This window comes from Acanthisitta chloris, unplaced genomic scaffold, assembly GCF_000695815.1.
Source record: "Acanthisitta chloris isolate BGI_N310 unplaced genomic scaffold, ASM69581v1 scaffold33240, whole genome shotgun sequence".
Lineage (NCBI taxonomy): Eukaryota > Metazoa > Chordata > Aves > Passeriformes > Acanthisittidae > Acanthisitta > Acanthisitta chloris.
Window position 1 is genome coordinate 1 of NW_008650478.1, and position 22,292 is coordinate 22,292.

At 42.2% G+C, this 22,292-nt stretch overlaps 1 protein-coding gene across 1 annotated transcript in view; it reads left to right on the forward strand.

The window, feature by feature from the left end:
- Nucleotides 1-10,818: 10,818 nt before the first annotated feature.
- Nucleotides 10,819-22,292, forward strand: part of PDIA5 (protein disulfide isomerase family A, member 5) — a gene marked incomplete at both ends in the record, with an annotated part of 56,438 nt that continues 44,964 nt past the window's right edge. Inside the window, 2 exons of the mRNA XM_009085233.1 lie at nt 10,819-10,945; nt 13,905-13,992. Of these exons, the coding sequence (XP_009083481.1) occupies nt 10,819-10,945; nt 13,905-13,992 (215 nt within the window). The remainder of the gene's footprint in view (nt 10,946-13,904; nt 13,993-22,292) is intronic.

Consider the following 22,292-nt stretch of genomic DNA (forward strand, 5'->3'; position numbering starts at 1 on the left):
AGCCTCCCGGACTTCTGGAAATGTTTTAAATTCCGATTTTCCTTTCTTTAAATCGACAGAATTTAGCATAAGTAGCTCCGAAGACTGGCGAAGGCATGCTTTACAGCGCTGCTCTATTCGCTTTATTGCGAGCTGCTGTTCATCCTTCTGCCTGGACTAATGGAGTTAATAATTAATGAAAAATTACCTTAATTTTTTAACGCATGAGCGATCTGAAATGTATTTGGATATGCGTGACCGAGGAGTGCTCATCTAATTCATACAAATCAAGTCTGGAATTGCTAATTACCCCGTGCTTATTCGGTACTAATATTAGAATTGCCGTTGCGGGACACGAAGCATTGGCCCTGTCTGGTGTAGCCTTTGCCCCTGGCAGGGTCCTGCCTGTTGGCGCATTCAGGAGGAGGGGAAAGAGCTGCTGTGAATCCTGAACAGTTTTTGTTTTGTTTTAAGCTATCTGCACTTTATTTATTGATTTCAAGTGAAGCTGAACTCGGGCTGAACTCTCCCTAAAATGTTGGAGAGGTCTTAGTGTGGCTTTCCCCCTTCCCCCACTGTAGCTCATTTTTAATACACACAGTACTTTTCTCAATGATACTTGCAGCAGTGCATTCCTTGACTTAAATATATGCTGTGGATCAAGTGGAGTTACAAGTGGACTGATTTTTCCCTTCATTCAAAATAAGTAAACACATGGAGTTATTTCTGGTATTTCCTACTATATCCACTGTGACTGTCAGACCTTATCTTACTGTAGCATTCATTTTATGTTAATGTAAATATTCTGTGATTTCTTTTTTGTAGGTTAAAAGATTTTTTCACCAGCTTTCTTTATATGAATCTGTTGTTCCCAGCTGTTCTAGCTGCCCTCTTTGAGCCTTTTGTATGCAGAGCTGATATCTTTTTGAGATGAGCAGAGTGGGCCTGGCATTGTCGGTGAAATTATACGCAGCCATTATAATTTATCCACATTATTCTCTTACCTTTCTTAATGTGCCACAGCATTTTATTTGCTCTGTGATGCTGCCTGCTGAGCAGATGTCTTCATTGAGCTGTTGATTCAGCTAATTCTTTCCCCTTTGCTGTGTACAAGTAGTTTAAATTATTTCTTCCAATTTGCATTATCTTGCACTTGAAGGTGCGATTTTTCATCTTGAAATATGTAACTCGCTGTACTCCAGGATGGGAAAACTAGCCTACAGCTGTGACATTGCAAAACCTGCTCTTAAATTTTTCTTGAGTCAATGTTTGAAAAGTCAGTGAGGCTGTTAAATCAGGATGTTCTCAGTGTGTAAAGTCAAAGCAAAGGTATTGCCAGCTGCTTTATAGGTCAATGAGAGCATTGTCTTTTCTTCCAACAGATCTTTTTTCCTGTACCCAAATGTGTTTTGGGTTTCTTTTGGTTGGTTTCTTTTCGGGAAGTGCTGAATACTTGCAATGCACCTGGGACAGTAGCTGGAGTTGTGTGTGCATAGCAGTCCTGAAAAACAGGGCTTGTTTTTAGACCCAAAATTGGAGGTGACTTCTGAGAATTGAAATCCTTACCTCTGTGAGACTTCCTGCATGTATAAAAGGAAACCTACAAAGCTGAATGAAGAGAACATTTCAGTATCTTCTAATGGAAGCTGTTAAGTTTGTTACCTTCAGCATCACTGTGGATATGTGGCACACACATGACGAAGATGGTGCAGTGATCTCTGCCTACTGTAAAGTTTTGTTTATTGAATGAGTTGGAGAGTCATGGGGAAGTTGTATTTTAACTTTAGAGATACTTCCCTGTTTGGTATATCAAGTGGTTGACTATATTTCTTGCTCAAAGGACTGAATTTTCTGTTCAAGGCTTTGGGAAGGAGGTTCACACCGAGGTGGATTTCCATTTCCTCTGATATATCAGGTACTGGCCTTTCCCTTAGAAGCAGCCACTGCTTCCAGCAGGATTATGCACCTAGGGTCCGTTTGCTTTGCAAACACTGATGAATGTTATCTCATGGCAGTGTGGCAAAGATCAGTTTGTCTTCTGAGTGTTGGCTTCATGACAGAGAAACTGAGTCGGGTCTGACTGACTTACAGCCCTTGGGAAGCAGTCTTCTTGACCTGCTGCCATTGAAACCCAGTGCCTTCAAAGAAAGGCTTGAAAGGAACATTTCAGGCTTCCAGCTCCTCAAGTATTTCCTTACTCCTTCCCATTAAGGTCACAGGAATGCACTGGTGAGCACTGACACTGACCTGTGAATCCAGGTCTGCAGGGAGGACTTGAGCATGGCTCACTCTGTGTTTCAGGTAGCCCTGCAGTGTGGCAGCAGTAACTGCCTCTGGCGAGTTTGCAGGCAGGGTGCAGGCATAGCTTCACCACTGCAATGCTCAGGTGCTGTTTCCCATGGTGATATTTGGACTTGAATTCAGGAGAGCTTCTTACCATCCAGTTACTGTTTGTACTGCAGGAGCCTCTTTGGAACGTGTTTTGTGGCAGTCTGGAGAGTGTTGCAGAGACAAATCCCTTACTTGCCACCCCTCCCCTGTCCCATTCCTCCTTTGTCATTTCACTCTTCAAAATGCATATTTGTAAAACCCTGATGTGGGCTGCGCTCTGTCTCCTCAGATGCCCTTCCCAAATCAAACCTTGACTGTGTTACTCAACTCCATACCTTATGCAGTGATGTTTTCAATACATTGACTTTGGTGCCAAAGTGCTTATTTACTTCAGAGGTCCTGGGATGTTGCCACAAGTGTGGTGTGGTCATCAGATGTGGTGTTTTTGCCCAGGGGTGAGTTCATGAGCAATTGGTGGTGGGAGAGGTGCTTGTTCTGTTGTGGACCATTTCTTTCACATTTTGGTGATGCAGTTCCTTGAGTTCCTTTGTTTCAGTAAAACAAAGGTAGTAAGACCTTTCTTCAGAGTTGCAGTTGGTGATTTGTGAATGGAAAAACTCAGTGATTCTGGTTGCAAATTGCATTGCACTAACTAGCATTGCCTTAAATATCTTGATGCTGACGGGGTCACTTTGGAAGTAAGTTACTGTTTACCTTGATCCTGCCACCTTTTTAAGCTTGTGAATGGCAAAAAATTGTGATTGCAAAGCAAGTCTTCAGTTTTGGCACTTTGCTAGCTGCGAGTAGCTGGTAGCATGGTGGAGGGTGCTGTGAATTGTAGGCTTGCAGAACACAGATAACAAAGGTTATCTCATTTGTGACTGCCTCGATGATGTTCTGTCTGTTGTCTTTGGGTTTATAATCAGAATAGGCTTTTGCTGGGTGACTTTCTTTCCCCCTCCTCACTGTTCCAGCACATGGCACACCATGAGTGTGTGGTTATGTGCTGCTCCAGGATCAGCTATGTGCCAGTTTGTTCTGGTGCTGCCTCCCTTTTGCCTCTTGCAGTTCATTTCCTTTCTGTGTGAATCTTGCTCTGACTATTAAAATTAAGCTTTGTGTCCTATCACCTGGCAGAAAAATGTGAGGATTAATTAGTTAACATTTGTGCAATGCTTTGAAGATAACAAGTGCCATATAAAGCACTACGGATTTTCAGGTGCCTTTTTTTGCCCTCTCTTCCTTATAAGTCCCATTAATAATGTTTTTGTCTTCTTTTTATAGCACCTCCTACGTGCCTCTTGAGTAGGTGGTACTTCTTTAAACTTCTTGAAAACCCAGTTTTTAGTGGGGGATTATGTGGCATATGGTTTGCTCATGCCCTTAATTTTTGTAGTCAAATATGCTCATTCAGAAGTGATATCTGAAACATTGTTTCATCAACAGCTTGTTTAATATATATGTGTGTTGCACCAGTGCCTGGCTTGGAGAGAGAACTTCACGTTCATAATCAGGAGAAAGTTTTGTCAGCATTAGCAATTGACCCTATTACAGTCAGCTGTTAATTAGTAAGCAGTTTCACAGGTTTTCCTTCACTAAGCATTTGAAATCCAGTGATAAACCATACAATTAATTTGCTACACAGAGCCCTTAAGAACATCCTTTAGCATAGACTATTAAGCCTGTAGCTTAAAACCCAGTGTTTAAGAACAATATGAACAGTAGAGTCTAGTCAAATCTTGACGTCTCCATGGTATTTTTTGCTATCTTCTATATTGGGAAAGTGAACATCGCAAGCACCACATTAAGTGGAATGCCTAAGTTAAAGAGTACCAAGACAGTCTGTGTCAGGATTTTAATTTACCTTCCTTTGAAAACAAAAGAAAATACGACACTTGCCTCTTGCAGATATGACCCTCCACAACAAAATGCCGGTGCTGCTTTGGCTTTTTTATTCCTGGAATGGCTTGAGGTGAGAGTTAACCGATGTGGATTATGTACAGAACAAGAATGTGTTCTTCCACAGAGCTCGTGGGAAATGAACAAAACCCAAGAAGTGTCCAGTGGGCATGTCTGCAAAAGTAAATCTGTCAGGCAGAACCATGATTTTCAAATACTGTCAGTCTTCCAGTGCAGAAGTTGTTGGTCTTCCAGTGTGTGCTGGAGTGCTCCTCACCTGTCCGACCCGTGCTGCTGTAGGTATGGGAATTGCTCCCCACTGAGACCCTAGATGGCTTTTCAGATAAAGCTCTGCAACCTTTGTCCTGGGGATCCTCAGCTTTTTGGGAACCCCTGCAGAGGCAGCTGGGAGAAGATGGTTTTGTGGTTCCAGGAGGATTGCAGTGACAGCTGCAGAGGCTACTTCAGTGGTGAGCCCTGAAGTGTGAGATTCAAATGCTGCCCTTTCTCTTCCCTCCTCATTCAAATAATAAATTCTTACCAGGCTTCCTTGAGGTACCTTTTGGTAACAGAGATAACCTGTCTCCCCTCATCTGATTTGATTAAAATGTTTCTACAGCTATTTTAGATATTAATCATGAATGAAAACCGGGGACTGTCTTACTTATCACTATCCATCTTGGAAGGCATTTGTTACAAATGGCTCAGCGATCAAAGCAGCACAACCCTGAATGTAAATAGCAGCAGAGGGAGGGCTCCTGAGTGAAAAGCAAGCAATTATTGCACAAGGTCAAGAGTGGTTTGTATGATGAACAAGGAAGATAAAACATCTGCAGTCAAACTGTGATTCTTGTAAACAAGGGGGCTTTGAGCCTCTTGTGTTTTTAAGTGGGAGTCAATTGCAGGGCCTGTTTCTCCCTTGTGCTTGCCTGGAGATGACTTAGACCTGGTATTTTCAGTGTGTGCATACCGTTTGCACCACCTGATCTGGCTGTGCCACCGACTGATCTGCAGGTTCACAAACCTCCATCACCACAGGACAGAGATATTTCTTCACATTTGCCTTCTGCAGTTAAGTGCACGTTCCACCACAGGGAACATTTTGGGAACTGAGTAGGAAAGGTGAGATTGTGTCTTGTTGTTGGGATTTCTTGCCTGTTCCCTCCCCATCACCCCCATTTTAATGCGGCAGACAAGACCCTTGTTTAGAATGTGAACTACTTTCCTCCTAAAGAAATTAATCATGAAATTAAATTCAGTGATCTCTATTACTGCTCGGAATTTTGAGTCAGGTTTCCTCTCCATCTAGATTCCTATAAAATGCCTTGTCAGACACAATCTGTTTCGTATGCACAGGGTTGCTCATTGATCATATTTACAGTGGGTTGAATGCTGTTGTCCCAAAATGAGAATGACATCAGTGGGTGGCTAAGCTAAAACAGAAATCAAAGTCAGTGTCTTGCTGAAGAGTGAAAAGTAGGCTTTTAAATTGTGGTCGAGTGTAAGACTGTGTCTCTGCCAAGCAGCAGTTCTAGAATCAGCATTGCTCACGTCAGCCCCAGCTATTCTTGATGAATAGTGTGCAAATTGTCTGCATAATTATACATGTGTTAGTGTGTGCATAAAAATTGTATGTTAGCATATGGGTTCAGGCACCTAAGCGCTGTTTGAGCTGCACATCCATTTATATTTTTTATGCATAATTTGTGTCCTGGGAAATATATATTTCATGCTCTTGAGCTGGAAAACAGGAGAAATGGGAAATAGTTTTTCTATCCACTGTACAATGCTACTCTTCTGATAGTTCTTCATTATTTAATTTTGATTTCTATTTTCTTGTTTTTAAAACTGTGTTTTCATTGCCCTTGATGTAAAATAAATAACTAACTAATTCTCTAGACATGCTGCTTATCCTTAGCAAAAGACCATGCTGTCATGAAGCTTTTGTGGGGAGAAACTCATAAATTGAACTGGGTTCTGTGGGAACAGCAGTTAAGCATTTATCACATTTAATTTGAATAATAAATGTAAAATATGAAAATACATTCTTGTGGCTGCTAGAAAGATATTCCCTTTTTTCATTCTAAAATGAGATTCAGAGAAGAGTAAAAACTTGAGAAATAAACTCTGCTTTCTCAGATCCTTGATGATTTTGAGAAAACACGGCCTGAGGGATGACCACATTTTTCAATAGTGTCAGTCCTGGAAGTATAATTAGCAAATAGTTATTTGCCTGTAACTCTTTGCCTCTGGGTTCCTGAAAGCTCAGATGTTTCTTGGGTACCAGTTCTAAGGGAGTGCGGTTGTGGAGTGTTTTGCTGCTCTTTAACACTTGCATATGTTTGGCAGCTCCACAAGGAATTGCTAGGGACTGGGGAAAACAAGAAAATGAAACCTTTTTGACTGATCAGAATTCTTCCACCTGGCTCACAAGATTGTATGTTTAAATACATACTTTGAAGAGCAGAGACAGAGCTAGAACACGTGAGGTTTGGTACCTTATACTTGAACAGCAGTGTCTCAGCAGTTTTGAGTTGATGGTCTTTGAGGGTTTGGGTTCACTTATGTTTTACTTGAGAATCTTTCATGCGTCTTAGACACTAAAGTCACATGATTGATGTGCAACCTATGCCAAAAAAAATACGTGAAAATAAATTCAGGTTGCGATCTTGAGCTGGGGAAAGTCTGCAGACTAGAACTGCTACGAGATTTGCATTTCATAGTCTGCCACGTGTAGTCTGTCTCTCTCTGAAGGTCTCCACCAAAGTTTCCTGTGTCTGAGGACACCAGGTGACAGTCATGTTAGTTCCAGCTCACCAGCCATGGACCTGTTTTGCTAGGCACTGTGCGAACATAGCACGAAATAAAATTAGACCTTCCCTCAATTTTGTTGCAATTTCTTGTTGGCATAACTGGCAAGAGTGGCACAGATGTTGTATATGTTTGTCGTAATATCCCTTTCCTTTGGCAGGTACCGAGGTGGGCAGCTTCTTGAGAAGAGTATTTGGGACACTTCTTAACTTTTCAGGGGTGGTTGTGAATAGATTTGAAAGCTTTAGGATGATCAAGTGACAAGAGAGTTTAGCTTGTTTCTTATTTATAGACTTCCATATGTGTGAATGTAGCACTTCCTGACGCATATGAAAAGAGCCTTCCTGCCCAGGAGGGACTGTCACCTTTCTTGACCTCCCTTTTTTTAATATGTGCTCATCTCCTCTTGTGACCTGGATTTAAACAAGAAGCAAGCAGTGTGCTTGGTCGGGCAGTGCCTGGCTGATGAGCCCTCCTGCAAAACGTCTGGAGTAAATCTACCTGAGTCATGTCTTACAATTAAGTTCATATAGCCCAGTGCAGCAAATCTTTGCTGCTGCTTTACCTGTGGTCTGTGCAGGAATATGAGTGGGTTTTCTGTGGAAGAGTGTAACTGCTTTCATAGGATTCTTTTTTCCCATCCTCTTAATTTCACGTTGTTGTCAGAACTGGTGGCTGTAGCCTTGGTGAGGCTGTAGCTGCTTGTACAGTCATCACAGCATTGACTCTGGAGCAGGGCAAAGCAGCCCAGTGGCTGGGACTGGCACCTGATGGAATGACTGCTTGGCATCACTTGCCTTCAGCAGAGCTGGCAGCAAAGGCAGAGATTGTTCAGGAGGTGTAACAATGAACTGGCCTCTTATTTATTCCTGGGTAAGGTCTTGATTGATTTCAGCGAGAGTTAGGCTTTACTTAATTCTTATCAGTTTGCAAACACCATGTAGTGCAAATGTGAGTTTGGAGGTGCTGAACTTTCCTGCTCAGCCGATAACCTCCCGGTGTTGCTGTGGCTGCCTTAGATGTGCAGGCAGGTTGTTTCTCTCCAGCTTGAAGCCTTCAGCTTGGACCTTTTGAGTTTTATAACCAGGAAAGGCTACAACATTAATCTTAATTAGAGGAAGATGATGATTTATTTGGCAGAGCTGACTGGTGTGCTTGTTATGTACAACGCCTTTCCTGTTGGATTTTGGTTTAAACCATAGGAACAGGGAGAGCTGTTGAAGTAAAACTGCAGGAAAATGAGAAACTTGCATTGATTTGATACCTGGAGAGGAATTGGGCAAAGTAGCAGCAGATATATGCAATGTGACACGTGTCTCCTTCCAAGCACCTGCTGTTCCACCGGCACAGCAAGTTTTCAGTTAGTGGCAATACCAACAAGGCAGTAGTTAAAGCTGTCATTGTTTCTAGAATTCAATTTTTCAAGAGCTTTATAGCTTTGCCATTATAAGGAAAGGGGGGAGAAGAAAGAAAAAATCGACTGAAATTAGCAAAACAGCCTTTCCATCTGGAAAACATATGAAATACCTGTGCTTAGAACCATAGAATGGTTCGGTAAGGGACCTTAAAGATCATCTAGTTCTAATACCTCTGCCATGGGCAGGGACACCACCTTCTTCTGAGCTATCAGTTAACACTGTACAGATATTTTAAACAAAGTTCATCATACTATTTGGTGTCATGTTGAAAGTGGCTTTTGTGGCCTCTCTTAGTCTAATTAGTTCTTTTTGACAGAATTCATAGACTGGAGTATCCTTGAGTCCATTCTTTTAAACCAAACAAGCAGCCTGTAGTTTCACTGTTTTCCCTGTGTTCAGCCTTAGTTTCAGTTTAGTTTTAGCCTTCTGTAACTCAAGTCATAAATAAAAGTTTAAGACACTAGAACACTTAAAAAATTGAGCTGAAGGGAAAAGTTTTTTAAAAATACTTAGGATTAAAGAGATCTGCCCATTAGTCAATGTTAGATTAATTCCTCCTGTGCCCCTGATTGTGATGGATTTTGGGTGAAAATTTGCATGTCTGTGTCACATCACTCAGCACAACTATTATTTGGTTACTTTGATTGGCAACGCCATGGATTCACCTCAGAAAATGCACGAGTGATTCACATGCATCCGCCTGAAGTAGGAAGGACATCTGGATTTAGAAAAATACGAGTCCTTTGTTCGAATTAAAGCATCAAGGACATTTATGCTGAAGGTAGGGACTGACTTGCATATGTGCTCTCTTTGTTCTGGCAGTTAGACCATCTGGTCAGCAGGGCTCAGTGGTGGGAATCCTGTCTCTGGAATGGGGTGACTTGTTCTCTCTTAGATTTTGTTATAGGTCTATTTTCTAGTAACTTTAAATTCCCAAACATGTCCTGGGGTTGTTTTGAGGATGACCTCCATTTCAGCTCAGCTTCTTTCCATTACCTCGTGTGTCCCAGGACTCTCCCAGCCCTGCATCTTTTCCACATGTTAAAACTTCTGGCACTTACAAAGTCTGTTTTGTAGGTGCAGGTTTTGTTTCTGTGCCTCAGTGACTGTGGTGTTTGCAAATAGCAGAATGTGTAATGAAGTGTGTGCTTGGGGCCCTGACTTTGGCTTAGTCCCTCGTTTGAATGCTGCAATCTGTAATACATGGGATGCAAGGAGAACAACTGCTTACTTCTTCATATCCACCCTGGCCACATTTTCCAGCCCAGCTGGAGTATGGAGTGATCAAAATCAGTTCTGTAATTAAGAAAATGTTGAACCTCTTGTGTGTGTTAGGCAAATGAGCTAAAGCTTTTAGCCAAGCAATTAAGTGTTAAGGTTTTACTGTAAGGTGAATGGAAACTAGATAATTTCTCCAGCTAAGCTTCCTATAATCATTCCATTAGCATGAATTCAGTACAGTGTGGAAGGGAGGCAGCATAGCCTGATGGATAAGATTATTATTATTATTATTATTGAAGATGTTGCAGTATGAATGAGCCATAATGGCCCCAGCTGAGGTTATAGGTATAATTTGATAGGAATTTTACTTTATGACAGACAAGCTCTGCTCTGGAACAGTCATGATTTAAATAGACCAAAAGATGCGGCAAAAAAAAATTTATTTGCACAGATACAGAACCAAGATGCAGAGAGGTTAAATGCTATGTCTTCCATGTGACCAGTGGAAGCCAAACTTGATCTGGTGGCAGACACTGGTGGAGGGGTGTGTGTGTGTGGGAAACATAAGCCCCATTCTTCTTTGGAAGGATGAGTGGGAGAGGGCTGTGCTTGGCTTAGTAATGCAGATGCTGGATTACTTGCATATTCTGTTCTCATTTCCTTCATCTGCTCTGTGTCAGCATGGGTTATTTTAACTTAATGGCTCTCGCTGTCTTCTCTGGGATATCAATGTAGTCGACTGAGTTTGCAGCATATTCTGAGATCTAGGGACAAGAATGCTCTTGAGGTGGCATTTTGCTGCTTCTCTTGTTATAGTATATTAAATTTACGTAAGAATTTTTATCTGTTTATCTGACTAGGGAACAAACTTTTAAAGGGGGTGGCATCTGTACTGAAGTCCTATTTCTTGATGTTGTGTTTATGATTCTATGATCTCTCCACTTAAGGATGCTTGTTGGGAGTGGTATTGGTCCAGTTTCAATAAGTGTATGGCTTTTTCTGGCTTTTGCTGATCAAATTAATATGACAGTTTACTTAAGGCAGCGTGTCTTAAGAGCATGAATAAAGGTTAAGGCAATTTGCAAAAGCAGTTTGTGTTTGTATTTTGTTTCTCCACATGGAAGCTGTTACTGATGTTTCTGGCTTTGTGTTTCTGTAGGCATTCTTGCCAGCATTCGTGTACTCGTTCAAGGTGTCTCCACTCATAGAAAAAATAAGCGATCACAAGGATTTTAAGAAGCTTCTCAGGACACGGAACAACATACTAGTGCTGTATTCCAAATCTGGTAAGTCCTCCTGTTTTTTGATGTCACAGCTTTGTGCCCAGCAAGGTGTGTACCAAGGGGCTTCTACGTGACTACGAGACTGGTGTCCTTTGTTCTCACTCAGAGGCTCCTGATGTTTCAAGATTGGAGTCCTCTTAATTCAGCCTTCTAATTGCTGTGTCACACTGGCAAAAATGTACTTTATTCTGGCTTTGTCTCCAGAACTGGCTCCCTGTAATAAGAGCTTTCTGGTGTGTTTATCACAGTAGTTTGCAAGTTTCGATTTCCTGGTGACACTGAAAGGCTTAATGAATAGTTACAGTACTGAAATCAATCCATCTTTGATTCTGACAGCTTTGAGTGTCTCATGGTTGTCTTTCAACTTTAATTAACAAAATGCAAAAATAAAAAATGGACTGTTTTGTAAGAGGGAGCAATGACTCATTTCACGTTATGCCACCCGTCCCCTTGAATCTTTTTGTCATCTTCTCTTTTATTCAGGCTCTGCTTTCTGGCTGTATACTTACCTGGTTCCTTCTCCTTTTGCTCAGTTCTGCTCCTGCTGTACCTTTTCTCCTTTGTTGCCTTGTTTGTTTTGGTGTGCTTTTGTGTGACACCATGTAAAATGAACTATCTTTAAACTCCATACACCAGTGCAGAATGCTGTTGTGAATGTGGAAGTCATTGGACAGCAACAAGTAAAATGTGTCCCTAAGAGGATTTTCCTTAGTGCTGAATTGTTTTTATTGTTGCTTGCTTTTCCTTCCTGTAGACAAGCAGTGCAAGATAATGCTTTGTTTAGGCATTGAGTCCTCCTTTTCTGACCTGTTGCAAAGGTTTTATCTCAATTAAATGCAATGGTGGTGGAGTTGCTCAGGGTTTATAGTGCATCAAATTGGAGCAGCATATGGTGACTAATATCCTCCTACCCCCACTCCCCAATACTTGAGAATTTTGCAGACATAGGTGTGCAAGTGCTGGAATAATTAATTTAGTTTCCTAAAGATATGCTTATTCTGAAACAGTTAAAATTATATCTGTGACTTATTTTTTTGTGGTTAAAATACTTGTGTTTTGCTATAGTGGGGAACTTTGAGCGCTTGAACTTGGCCAAATGGTTTTGTAGTAACAGGTTCAAAGTGAAAATCATGAAAGAGTTTCTAATGCTTTTTGATTTTGAAAGGAACACTTTAGATAAAAAGACATCTGTATTATTCAGCTTCTTAAAGGGAAAATTTTCTTTTTATGCTTAATATTTTAAGTGGTGGTTGCTTTCATTTTTAGCAGCACAACCAGAACACTTCAGCTGTGACACTCATCTAATAAATGTTGCCCTATGGGCATTGTTCAAAAGCCATGTTGTGGAAATTTCTTTTTTTCCTGTTTTTGTTATTTAATTGGTTGGTTTTAGCAGTCTAAAGCATTGCAACAGAGCTGACTGTGGGATTAATATTTCTTCCTAGAACAGTGATCCTTACACAATTAGAATTCTCTGGCTTAGCTATCACTCAGAAAGAGAGGAGGGGAAAAAAGGAGACGTGCAATTGGAGGTGCAGTTCGAATCCCAGATATACACACCCCAGCTGTGATGAGGTGTTGACTGTCATAGGATCATACTGCTGAAACAAATGCTTTGCTTCCCAGCTGAGCAGAAATAGATGACGCTTTCTATTTCATGGAGAAAATTCATTGGTTTCAGGAGATGTCCTCATTTGCAGATGTTTGGTTCACCCTTACCAGCTGGGTATCCTGCTAGGGCTGCTCAGCTAGTGAGTCTTCTGGGGCAAGTCTGTCCCTGAATGCTTATATTTAAGTGTGTTTGTCAAACTGTTCCAGTCTAAGCAAGTGCAAAGAATTCCCCCATGTGTCTGCATCCCTGTGTTGGAGAGAGGTGGCAATTGCATGTTATCACTCTTGGGAGTAGGAGAGTTTGAGAGCTAATGTGTGTGGGTTGGTGTCTTTGATGGCATCAGACCTAAGCAGAGGCTGTCAAATAGAAAGAAGCTGTTTCTGACTGAGGAGATTGTTGAGATAAAAATTGTGGAGGTTTAGAGATTGAGGGGGTATCCCTACCCACAGGCTCTGCTTGTCTACTCTTGACATGTACAGGTCCTCACTTTCTCAAATACTGGAGACAAGATATTGGTCTGTAGGAGCATTTGGTCTGACCCATTGTAGCCATTCTTACATTCAGTTAGTTGAAGCAGTTGTGGAAATCTGGAAGTGGCTCTGGGTTTCTATTTTCTGTTTATCAAGGAAGGAAGCAGTTCATGTTAGATTTTATTTGAGGACTGGATACTTGTTTGAACTGCTATATTTTTCTCTTCTGTTTATTTTTGATACCATTTATAAGACTCATTTATAATGGAAATGTTTTGCAAAGTCTACACATGTGGTGTGGCATTTATTATACAGATGTGGTGTTGGGTATTTATTATACAGCCAGTTCTTGGAAGGACCTTTTCTGGGTGCTCCTCATGGCTGTTGGTTTGGGTGTCTCCCAGGGTCATTCTGAGAATAAAGCATGTTATTTTCTGTGTATGACGGGAGAATTAGGGAGGCAGAGATGCTGAATGACTTGCCCTTACAGCTGATGAAAGTTCTAAATAAAATTGCTCTAATTAGCAGGCAGTGGTGCAAACTGGTTCATGCCCAGCCATGGGGAAAAGGCAGTGTTGGGATGTTTGCAGGAGAGGACACAGTATAGCTCTCTAAATGCAGCTCAGGGAGTGTCCTGGAGGTGTGAACTTCAGTGTGTGGTTTAAGGGGGCTAGAGGGAAGGAGCCACCCAGCTTCAGCTGCAGCCAGCTTTGCTTCTAGTTTATAGAGGATTTTACTGACCCCTGTCATTCTGGTTTCTTCAAATTAGACAAGGGGTTCTTCCAGTGCTTCCGAACAAAGAAATGCACCAGTGTGGTGTTCTGTGTGGAGAAGCAACGCTCTTGTTGATTTATTTTTATTATTTTATTTTGTCTTCCAGCTGCTGCTGCGGAAAGCTCACTCAGGTTACTGTCCAGCGTGGCCCAGGAAGTGAAAGGACGAGGTACTATAAGCTGGATAGACTGTGGGTACGTGTCACACTCATTTTCTTCTTTCTTACCTCTCCCCTTTTGGCTTTTATTGCTAGCTTAGCTTTTTGGATGGCTCTGGAATGTTTTGCCTTTAGCTGAACCCACATCATTCTGTGCAGTTTCTTCTGTGGGGATCCTATATCTTACCACCCTCTCTTCCTTTGGACCAGTGGTGGGGAATAATTTTTTTCCTTACGGCTGTTGCCCCTTCTCGGATAGCATGTTTTTCAGCATGAGGCTGGGGACCCCAGCTTAGCAATGCCTTTCATTGGGAACATGTAGTGTGGAAACTGACTGCTCTGGCTTTCCCACAAGCTGGGGGAGGAGAAATCCCACATGTTGATTCTCAGCTGGAGGTCAGTGCAGTTGTACTCCTTCAGCAAATGTTGCATGAGCAGGTAAGGCTGTTTGCTTGGTTTTGAAGCATCCACCCATTTGTGTTTCTCAATAAAATGTGTTCGCTTTTAAAGACCTTCCTCTGTGCTTGTACAAGTTCATGGCAATTTTTAATGTGAAGACAGGGGAGCTTGTTTTTGTAAGTGGTTGCTTGTGCAGGGAGGAATGAACAGGTGTGTACTTTCTGGTTCGGTGATGTGAAAGTCTCCACTGTGGTTCAGCTCAATAACACATTGCTTGTGGTTTTAGCTTGTGTATTGTAGTGCCTCTCTGCCTCTGCAGCTCAGAGAGCTTTGCCTGCAGGTGGCAAGTTCCCCTTCCTGTGCTGCAGAGGAACAGCTTGCTGCCTACCTGTGCATTTGGGTGGATTGCCATGGTATGAACAGATTGTACGCTGTGCACAAATGTAAGTCAGCTCTGCACATCATGTGGCTCCCTTTAAATTATACTTCTGAAACTAACCCTCATCCATCAAGCAGTGACCCAGAATAAGTCATTGGTAAATCAAAGTTAACATGTTTTTGTGTTTGGATAACTTGCCTTGCTCTCCCCCTGCCACCAGGCAGGTATCTCTCCCGTGGAGTCCTCTGCTTCTGCCTTCTGTTTGCATTCTGCTGAGCTTGTCCAAGCGCAACACACACGTTCATCTCTGCCCAGCTGATGGGGACAGTGTTCCAAGTCATCTGCTGGCAGAAAGCAGGGCTGTTCCTTGGAGGTCAGTGAATCCTGTACCACTTCCCACCTGCTGAAAAGGCAGCAGTTAAATTGTATTGACCCTGATAAAGTGAAGGTTGTGCAGAGATCTGGCAAACCTCTGAAATCCACAAAACCCAGTCTCCTTTTCTAACAAAAAGCACTGGTAAGAAATTTTTAGTTGTCAGTAATGAGGGCTAGCAAATAGGATACTGAGCCAGCTTCTTGGCTTCAATTTCTGGTCATCCCTGTTTCTGGCATGGAATGGTTGCTACCTTTTTTTGTGTCCTTTTCTGTTGTAGGCTACCTCTGTGTTGGGGGACATTTTGCTTACTCTGTGTGTGTATGTGGCATGAGTATATAACTGCTAGAATGATGAGGCTGTTCATCTGGCCCTTCAAAATGCTGCTGTAATACAGCTAAGCAATACCCATCTCCAGGATTTATTTTAGTTCTGGGTTAGAGAAGGAAAGATTCAGTGTTTAGGACTTCAGTTTGAAATCCGGGTGAGTTTTGGCACTTAGTTCAATGGGTCAGTCTCCACTTCTGAGTTTGTAAGTGATGGTGATGGGGAGGGAAATGTATTACTTGGTTTTGCTGTAAAATAAACTTCAATTCATCAAACCCTAATAGGCTCTCCTTTTCCAAATGTTGACATCTAGTCAAAACTTGGTTATGGAAGTTACTTGCAAGAAATATATTTTCCAGGTAGTGCTTTAATACATTTCATTGGAAATTTGGTACTTGCAGTGCCTTTCCTCTGACCATGGTGGGGAAATATTTAAGTTAAGCTTCCTGTTTCTAGTGACAGGTGATCTAATCCCAGACAGTGAATCAGCCTGGTGAACGTCATGCTGTAAGAGATTGGGAGACCTGGGAGTAGATGAGTAGGTTCCCAAAATTTGCTTTGATGTCAGTAGTATTAGAATCAGATTTCTATTTGCCAAGTGACAGGCAGTGGCCAGGGTGCTGTAACATGGCAGTAGGTGTAATTCTCTCTCCAGGGGTAGAGCAGTGCTTTCCTTCAGATCACTTATTTGGAAATAAGCTGGAAAAAGTAGATGGTCTGTCCAACTGTAGCTGGACATTTTTCTGAGGTGTCCTTCTGTCCCTTCTATTGTCCTTGCAAAGGGATATTGTAACAGACTATGCCAACTTGCCTCATGGGGGAAGGTGAGCTGGAAGACTGGTTAGTAGTAAAGGAGATCTTGGTGGATGCAAAAAAAGGCCCCAAAACAAATGGTTTGAGTCTGAACAAAGTTTTGTGATTGATTTGCTTGTTAAGCCTTTGAAGCATTCTGAAATCAATCTTGTAGCGCTGAAGTAACTTGTAAACTTTTTTTTCTTGAAAGGTTTCTTTCTTTGCTTATTGCTTTTTTTTTTCCCAAAGCTGTACGCAGGTGGCTGCAAACCACTGCACATCTTTTTGCAGTGGTAATACCCAAGAGGCTGTAGCAGTGCTGTCTGTCACAGGTCACAAAGGGCTGGTTGTAGGGTCTGAGCAGCTGAGTCCTACCAGAGTGGCTCAAGCTCTTGTCCTGCTGCAAGTATGCTTGGAAGCTTATTTGCAAGTCCTCATGCTGAAACAAACAGCACACAGATGCAGGGATATTTACAGCACAGGCTCAATTTGTTTTACAAATACTGACAAGAAATGGCTTGTTTGGCAGCAATATTTAGCAGGAAATTTTGGCTTTGCTCTTCACATCCCACTGTACCAGGCTTCTTTGCCTTCAGATCCAAACATTGGCAAGGCTGGCACACATGCAGAGTTGTGGTTTGTGTCTCTGCTTCCCTGTGGCGATGATGGCAGTCGTTTCCTTTTCTTTTTCTTTGTGAACAGTGCTTGTTATGTTTCTTGTCCTCCTCCTCCTTCCCTTCATTTTCAGGAGGAAGCAAGAACATACTGCTCCAGTGACGGGGATCGTCGTGGATTGCTAAGTCTCGGCAGTATGCTCTGTGTTTCCTGCAGTAGAGGGGAGTGTGCAGGTTTGTGGCTGGAAGTGGCCTGCCTCAATTGCTGGTTTGCATGGAAACTGGTCTCCTTGGCCTCAGCTTCTGTTGGGTCTGTGGTGTGAGACAGAGGTTAGACTTGAGCTTTCAGTTCCAGGTTGAGTGGTCTCACAGAGACAGAGAGGGAGGCCAGGGAGGTGAGGTTTTCAGCATAATGTAGAGAAACACTTGGTTTCTTACTGAGACAGTGTGGAGTAGAGGAGGTTGCCACTTAGCTTGTCACTTGGAGGCAGGATAGCAGAGATCCCCAGAATGCCTGGGCTGGGAAGATGTAGGGCTGGGAATGCCTTTCCTGTGCAATTAGGCTCACTTTGCACGAAGTGCCATGCTGGAGCAGGGCCATGTGAGCACAACATGCCCAGGGATGCCTCTGCATGCAGCATTGTAGATAAGGTCCTTGTTAAGAGATTTCAATCGGTTCACACAGGCAGATCAACGCCTCCTTCTAGAGATGGAGGGGCAGCATGAGAATTGCCTGCAGCATTGAAGTGGTCACTGTTTGCTGCTGTGTGCTGAGATAGCATATGTGGCTCTGTATATAATCAAACATGAAGCTGTTTCAGTTGTGAATAAAAGACCCACCAATAATGTGACAAAAATATGTTTTCTTTTAGCCTTTCCATGTTTTAATTAGGAAGTCCTTGCTGAGATATTTGATGTTGAATGAATGGTGGCGTGAGAGAACAGAGAATATTGAATTAATCATGCCTGGGAAGATGCATGGTACTGGGGATAGAGCACAGCATTGCTGGTTGCTAAATCTTTAGTATTCCAGAGAGATGGATCAGTCATCTTGGGAGCAAGTGTTTTGGGACTCATGTCTGGGGAGATGCCACGTTGATAGGAGCTGAGAGTCACAGCTTCTGTTCCTGGCTGTGCAAATGAGTCACTTCTTATTACTTTGTGCTGTTACAAAAGGTGTATCTGTTTTCCAGGCAACTGGGTAAATATTGCCTGATTCATTAGTCAATGTTTATAAAGAACTTGGAGAACTTCGAAAGGAAAAATGCTGCAGCAGCACGAATATGTGCTCTTTAGGGCATTCAGGTGCTATTGGAATGGGAATGTAAGAAAGCAGAGGGTTGGTCTAATTATTGAATTAATTTTTTTCATTGTAGTCAGATAGAAATTGGGAAAATTGAAGGACCTCATAGATGAAAGCTTATGATGTCTACAAAAAAGAAAATGTTATGCCCTTTTGTGTGATCTCAGAGACTGGATGCTGCTAGCTCTAACAGCAGGTTGGGATATGTGCTGCAGAGTCTCTGTGTCCCCCTTGTCCCCCAGAACCTCCATCTTTTGAGGTGTAGTACAACTGGAGGTAAGCACTGATGTGGCCAAGTAAAAGAGGAGTTTTGTGAATAATAGAAACTCCTGGCAAATCCTTATGTTGTCAAGTAAAAGGTACAAAGTGATGTGCCTGGGAACACAATAAGGTGGGATTACCTCTTGAGTGAAAGACAAAATTTTTGCTGCTTGTCTTTAAAGCAGACAAAGCTTTAGTTCCAGTTTGTGATGTCCAAAGGCCTGGTTTTGAAGAATAGTCTTTATAAAGTGATTCTCTAGCCTTCTTGAGTAGGTTTTGTGATAGACCATGGTGTGGCCAAGGACTGATGTTACTTGGAAGAGTGTAACTAGTTTGAGCGAAGTGGAAAGTAAAGTGACTTTGTTGAAGAGGAGAAAATGTTTGGCAGCTTATAAAGCACACTGTGATCAGGTGCAGCTTTGAAGAGGTTGAAAGTAGCTCTTTCCATCCTGAATATGACTTGGTGAATACTCCTGGGTTTTCCTGTTACTGAATTGTCTGGAGTTTTTTATTGACTATAACTCCTGCCCAGTTGTGGATTGGTATTTTCAAAAAGACACCAGTTTCTTTGGCTCTGGGTAATTATTCTCTGCTCAAACTTGCATGATTCCCTTTACTGTAGGTCCCAAACATAAACAAAGCTGTGTGATTTCCATCTGCTGTCATAGCGCGTGTGCTTGGCTTTAGCACATCAGACTGCTAGGAAGAGGAAATGCCATCTGGTTAAAATGTCTGACTAATTTCTGTTTGGTTTTAATCCCATTTTTTCTGCTTTTTTGTGTCATTATTTTAGTCCCTTTACTGTGTCATGTGCATCATTCTTGTAGTCCCCATCCCCAATAATTACTTGTTATTGCAGCAGTCCCATGACACTCAGCATAAAGGTAAGACCATAATTGGGCTGGTAAAAGCAGCTCTTTCAAGGCTGCACAGCTAAATGTGCTGGTTCACGAGAGCCACATCTAATGACTAATTGTCTTTTCTGGGATTTCCCTCACTGTCCATGTTTATCTGCCTTTTAGAGGAAATTTTCTTCCTGAACTTCTAATTTCCTAATGCTTTGATACAGAAAGGCTTTACCCACATACACTGTCATAAATGAATGTGTTTAATGCCTTGAATAGCAGGCAGAAATTTCAGAAATAAGGCTACTCGTACAGATGGTGTTAAGTGTCATTTTGCTCTCTAGTTTTTACTTCCACTCCTCTAAAGCCACTCAGAAGTAGGATTTATTTAAGAGAATAATTCTTCTCATCTTCCTTACTTGTTGCTGAATTTTAAAGCTGATGAAAAGCTTGGAAATTGCAGATAAAAATGACCAGATCTAATGGAGGGAGAAAAAAAGAAAGGCAGAGTGCTGCTTTTGCCCTGATGCAGCCCCTTCCATCCAAGCACATTTGCAGTGTCTGGGATGTCTGTCTTTTTCTACAGTTGCCTTGAAGGTGAAGGGCAGCAGCAGCTCAAGAGTAGATGGCACAGTGATAAGTACCAGCCTGAGGGAAGTAGCAGGGGCTGTGTTTGCAGCTGGTCCAGGGGAGTCAAGGCAGGTGTCTGTCAGGTACACTTGGCAAGTGAGCTATACTGACAATGTGGTCCTTGCATGAACGTGATTTATGTGTGCAAACTGTGTATCTGCAGCATAGATTTTCAATGCCTTCCTCCTGTCTCTATCATAACCTGTCTGCATGGCAAATGCTCATTCATGTTAAAGCCTTTTTATTTTCCTGTAAGAGTGGCAATGTAGGACGTGCTATGCCAGCGTGAAAAAAAATCCTTTTTAAAGTAAGCTCTCAGTTCCTAACATAAACCCATTCAGTTTTAATTAATTCAGAAATGCAGAGCATTTAGCTGAAATCCACAGTAATGCTTGGGTATATGAGCCTGGGCTCATGTCTTAGTTTCATCCTAACTGTGAGTGTTCTATGGGTTTTGCCTAGAATTGCTCATGAACTGAATCTTCAATGTTGCTGCTTTTCAGACCAAAGTGAAGAGTAAGCAAGCTAAGATTTAATGTAAAGAAAGTTGCCTCCATTTTCCTGCAACCACTACTTCATTTAAAAATCCTCCAGCATCCACCTTTTCTAGGCCCATAGTGCAGCTAAAGGTCATAAAACGTGCCAAAAGAGCAGTACAATGTGCTGCAGTGTCTGTGTGCCTGTGAGTGGCACCTTCAAGACCTCCTTTTGTGGGGTTCTTAGATTAGTTGTGAACTCACAGAAGAAGTGGTTGTCATCTTGTGTCCCAGGTTAGGACAGTGTTCCCTGTGCCAGGCTGTGTGAGTTAGCAGAGGCACCTGATGGGGAAATCTGCTGCTTTGCAAAGAGAGTTTGTGTTCAGCGTTTTCAGACATTCCTGCAAAGTCTTTGGTAGCTCCTGTGAATGTGTTCACCTTATTTCTGTGAAGGTATGTGGGCTGCCAAGTGCCTCTTGCTAATTTATGTTTCCATGGAAAGGACTGTTCATTTTAACTTCTTGACTTTCTGCAGGGCTGGAGCTTATAATTTTTTCCCTTAATTGTTTTTACTTGACGATACCTGTTACCTTTTTGCCTTGCTTTTCTTTCTGCTCTTTGGCTTGAAGTGAGAATTAATCTCATGGGTTTTAATTTTTGGAAAATACTTCTTTTTAATCTTGTTGCTATAGATCTGTGGCCTCTCTAATTGACTAATGGGCACACGGAGTCGTTTGTATTGGGTGACAAGTGGTGCTGGGTCTTCACAGCACATGGATTATTCTGTTTGCATTCCTGGCACGTTCCACAGGAATGTTTGGACCAGGAGGCTGCAATCGCCTTGCAGGTCACAGCAGGCAATTTTTGCAGCGTTCTAGGGGGTAAAATCAGGCCCTAAATTCAGATGAGACTCTGTCCTGTTCATGTGTGAATCCTTATCTTTAATTCTTTCCAGCAGTGTGTTTTCTGGTTTTGGTTTTCACGCTCCCCCATCCCTTAAAAGATTCAAGCCTTTCATCTACCGCACTGTTTGAGCAGCTCATTTGTTCTGTGCTATGGAAACCTGTTGCTATTGTTACTTCTTTTGTAAGATAATTTCCATCAGGAACCTAGAATGGGTGCATAATGCTGCTTTGTTTTCCAAGACAAATCTTGTATTTAAGCTTCCTGTGCTGATTACTTCTATGCCTGTTTCTCCTGGGTCCTGTTCCTATTTTGGTGCCTGCAGGTTCTTAAACCCCACTCAGGAGCAGAGTATCAAAGTGCCTGTCTGCACCGAGAGCTGAGTGTGGGTTTTCTGTTCGAGTAGATGTAAGCCATTACCATCCAGTGGCTGCTTAGCACAGCTCTTTGGAGAAGTGCTGTTGCAAGCCAGGCTTATGGTTTGAGAAGTGATCTCTTTTTTTTTTTTAAATTCCGATTTTAGGTCTGTCTCAAGGGAGTGATACAGAAAGGTCTGGGATCATTACAGAATATAAGGAGCCTTACAGATGTGACGTATTATCAGCAGCAGTAGTTGTGGCAGCTGCTGTCCGAGGCTGGGAGGGAGGAGTGAGGATGATGGGGAGGCAGTGCCTGCAGTCTGAGGAGAGAGTTTTGCAGGAGAGTCGATCTGGTTTTGTTTGGTCAGCAAAGTACACAAACTGCTGCATTGTAAATGGATCACACAGTCTTTGTTGGAGGGTGGGATCGATGACTACAAGGAGCATAGTCAAAATCCTGTACTGTCCCCAACAGTGGCTAATGAATTGCATTTTTTGTTTGGAAGCTTTGTCGGAGCACTTCTAACTACAACTGACTGTTAGTAACTCCTCTTTCAGATTAGGTTTGCAAGTGCAAATGTTTTTTATTTTTAAGTGGCTTGAGGAAATTTTTGCTGCTGACACCCCTTTTGCTGCTTTTTTTGGGTCACAAGCTCAATTAGTTGTTTGGCAGGAT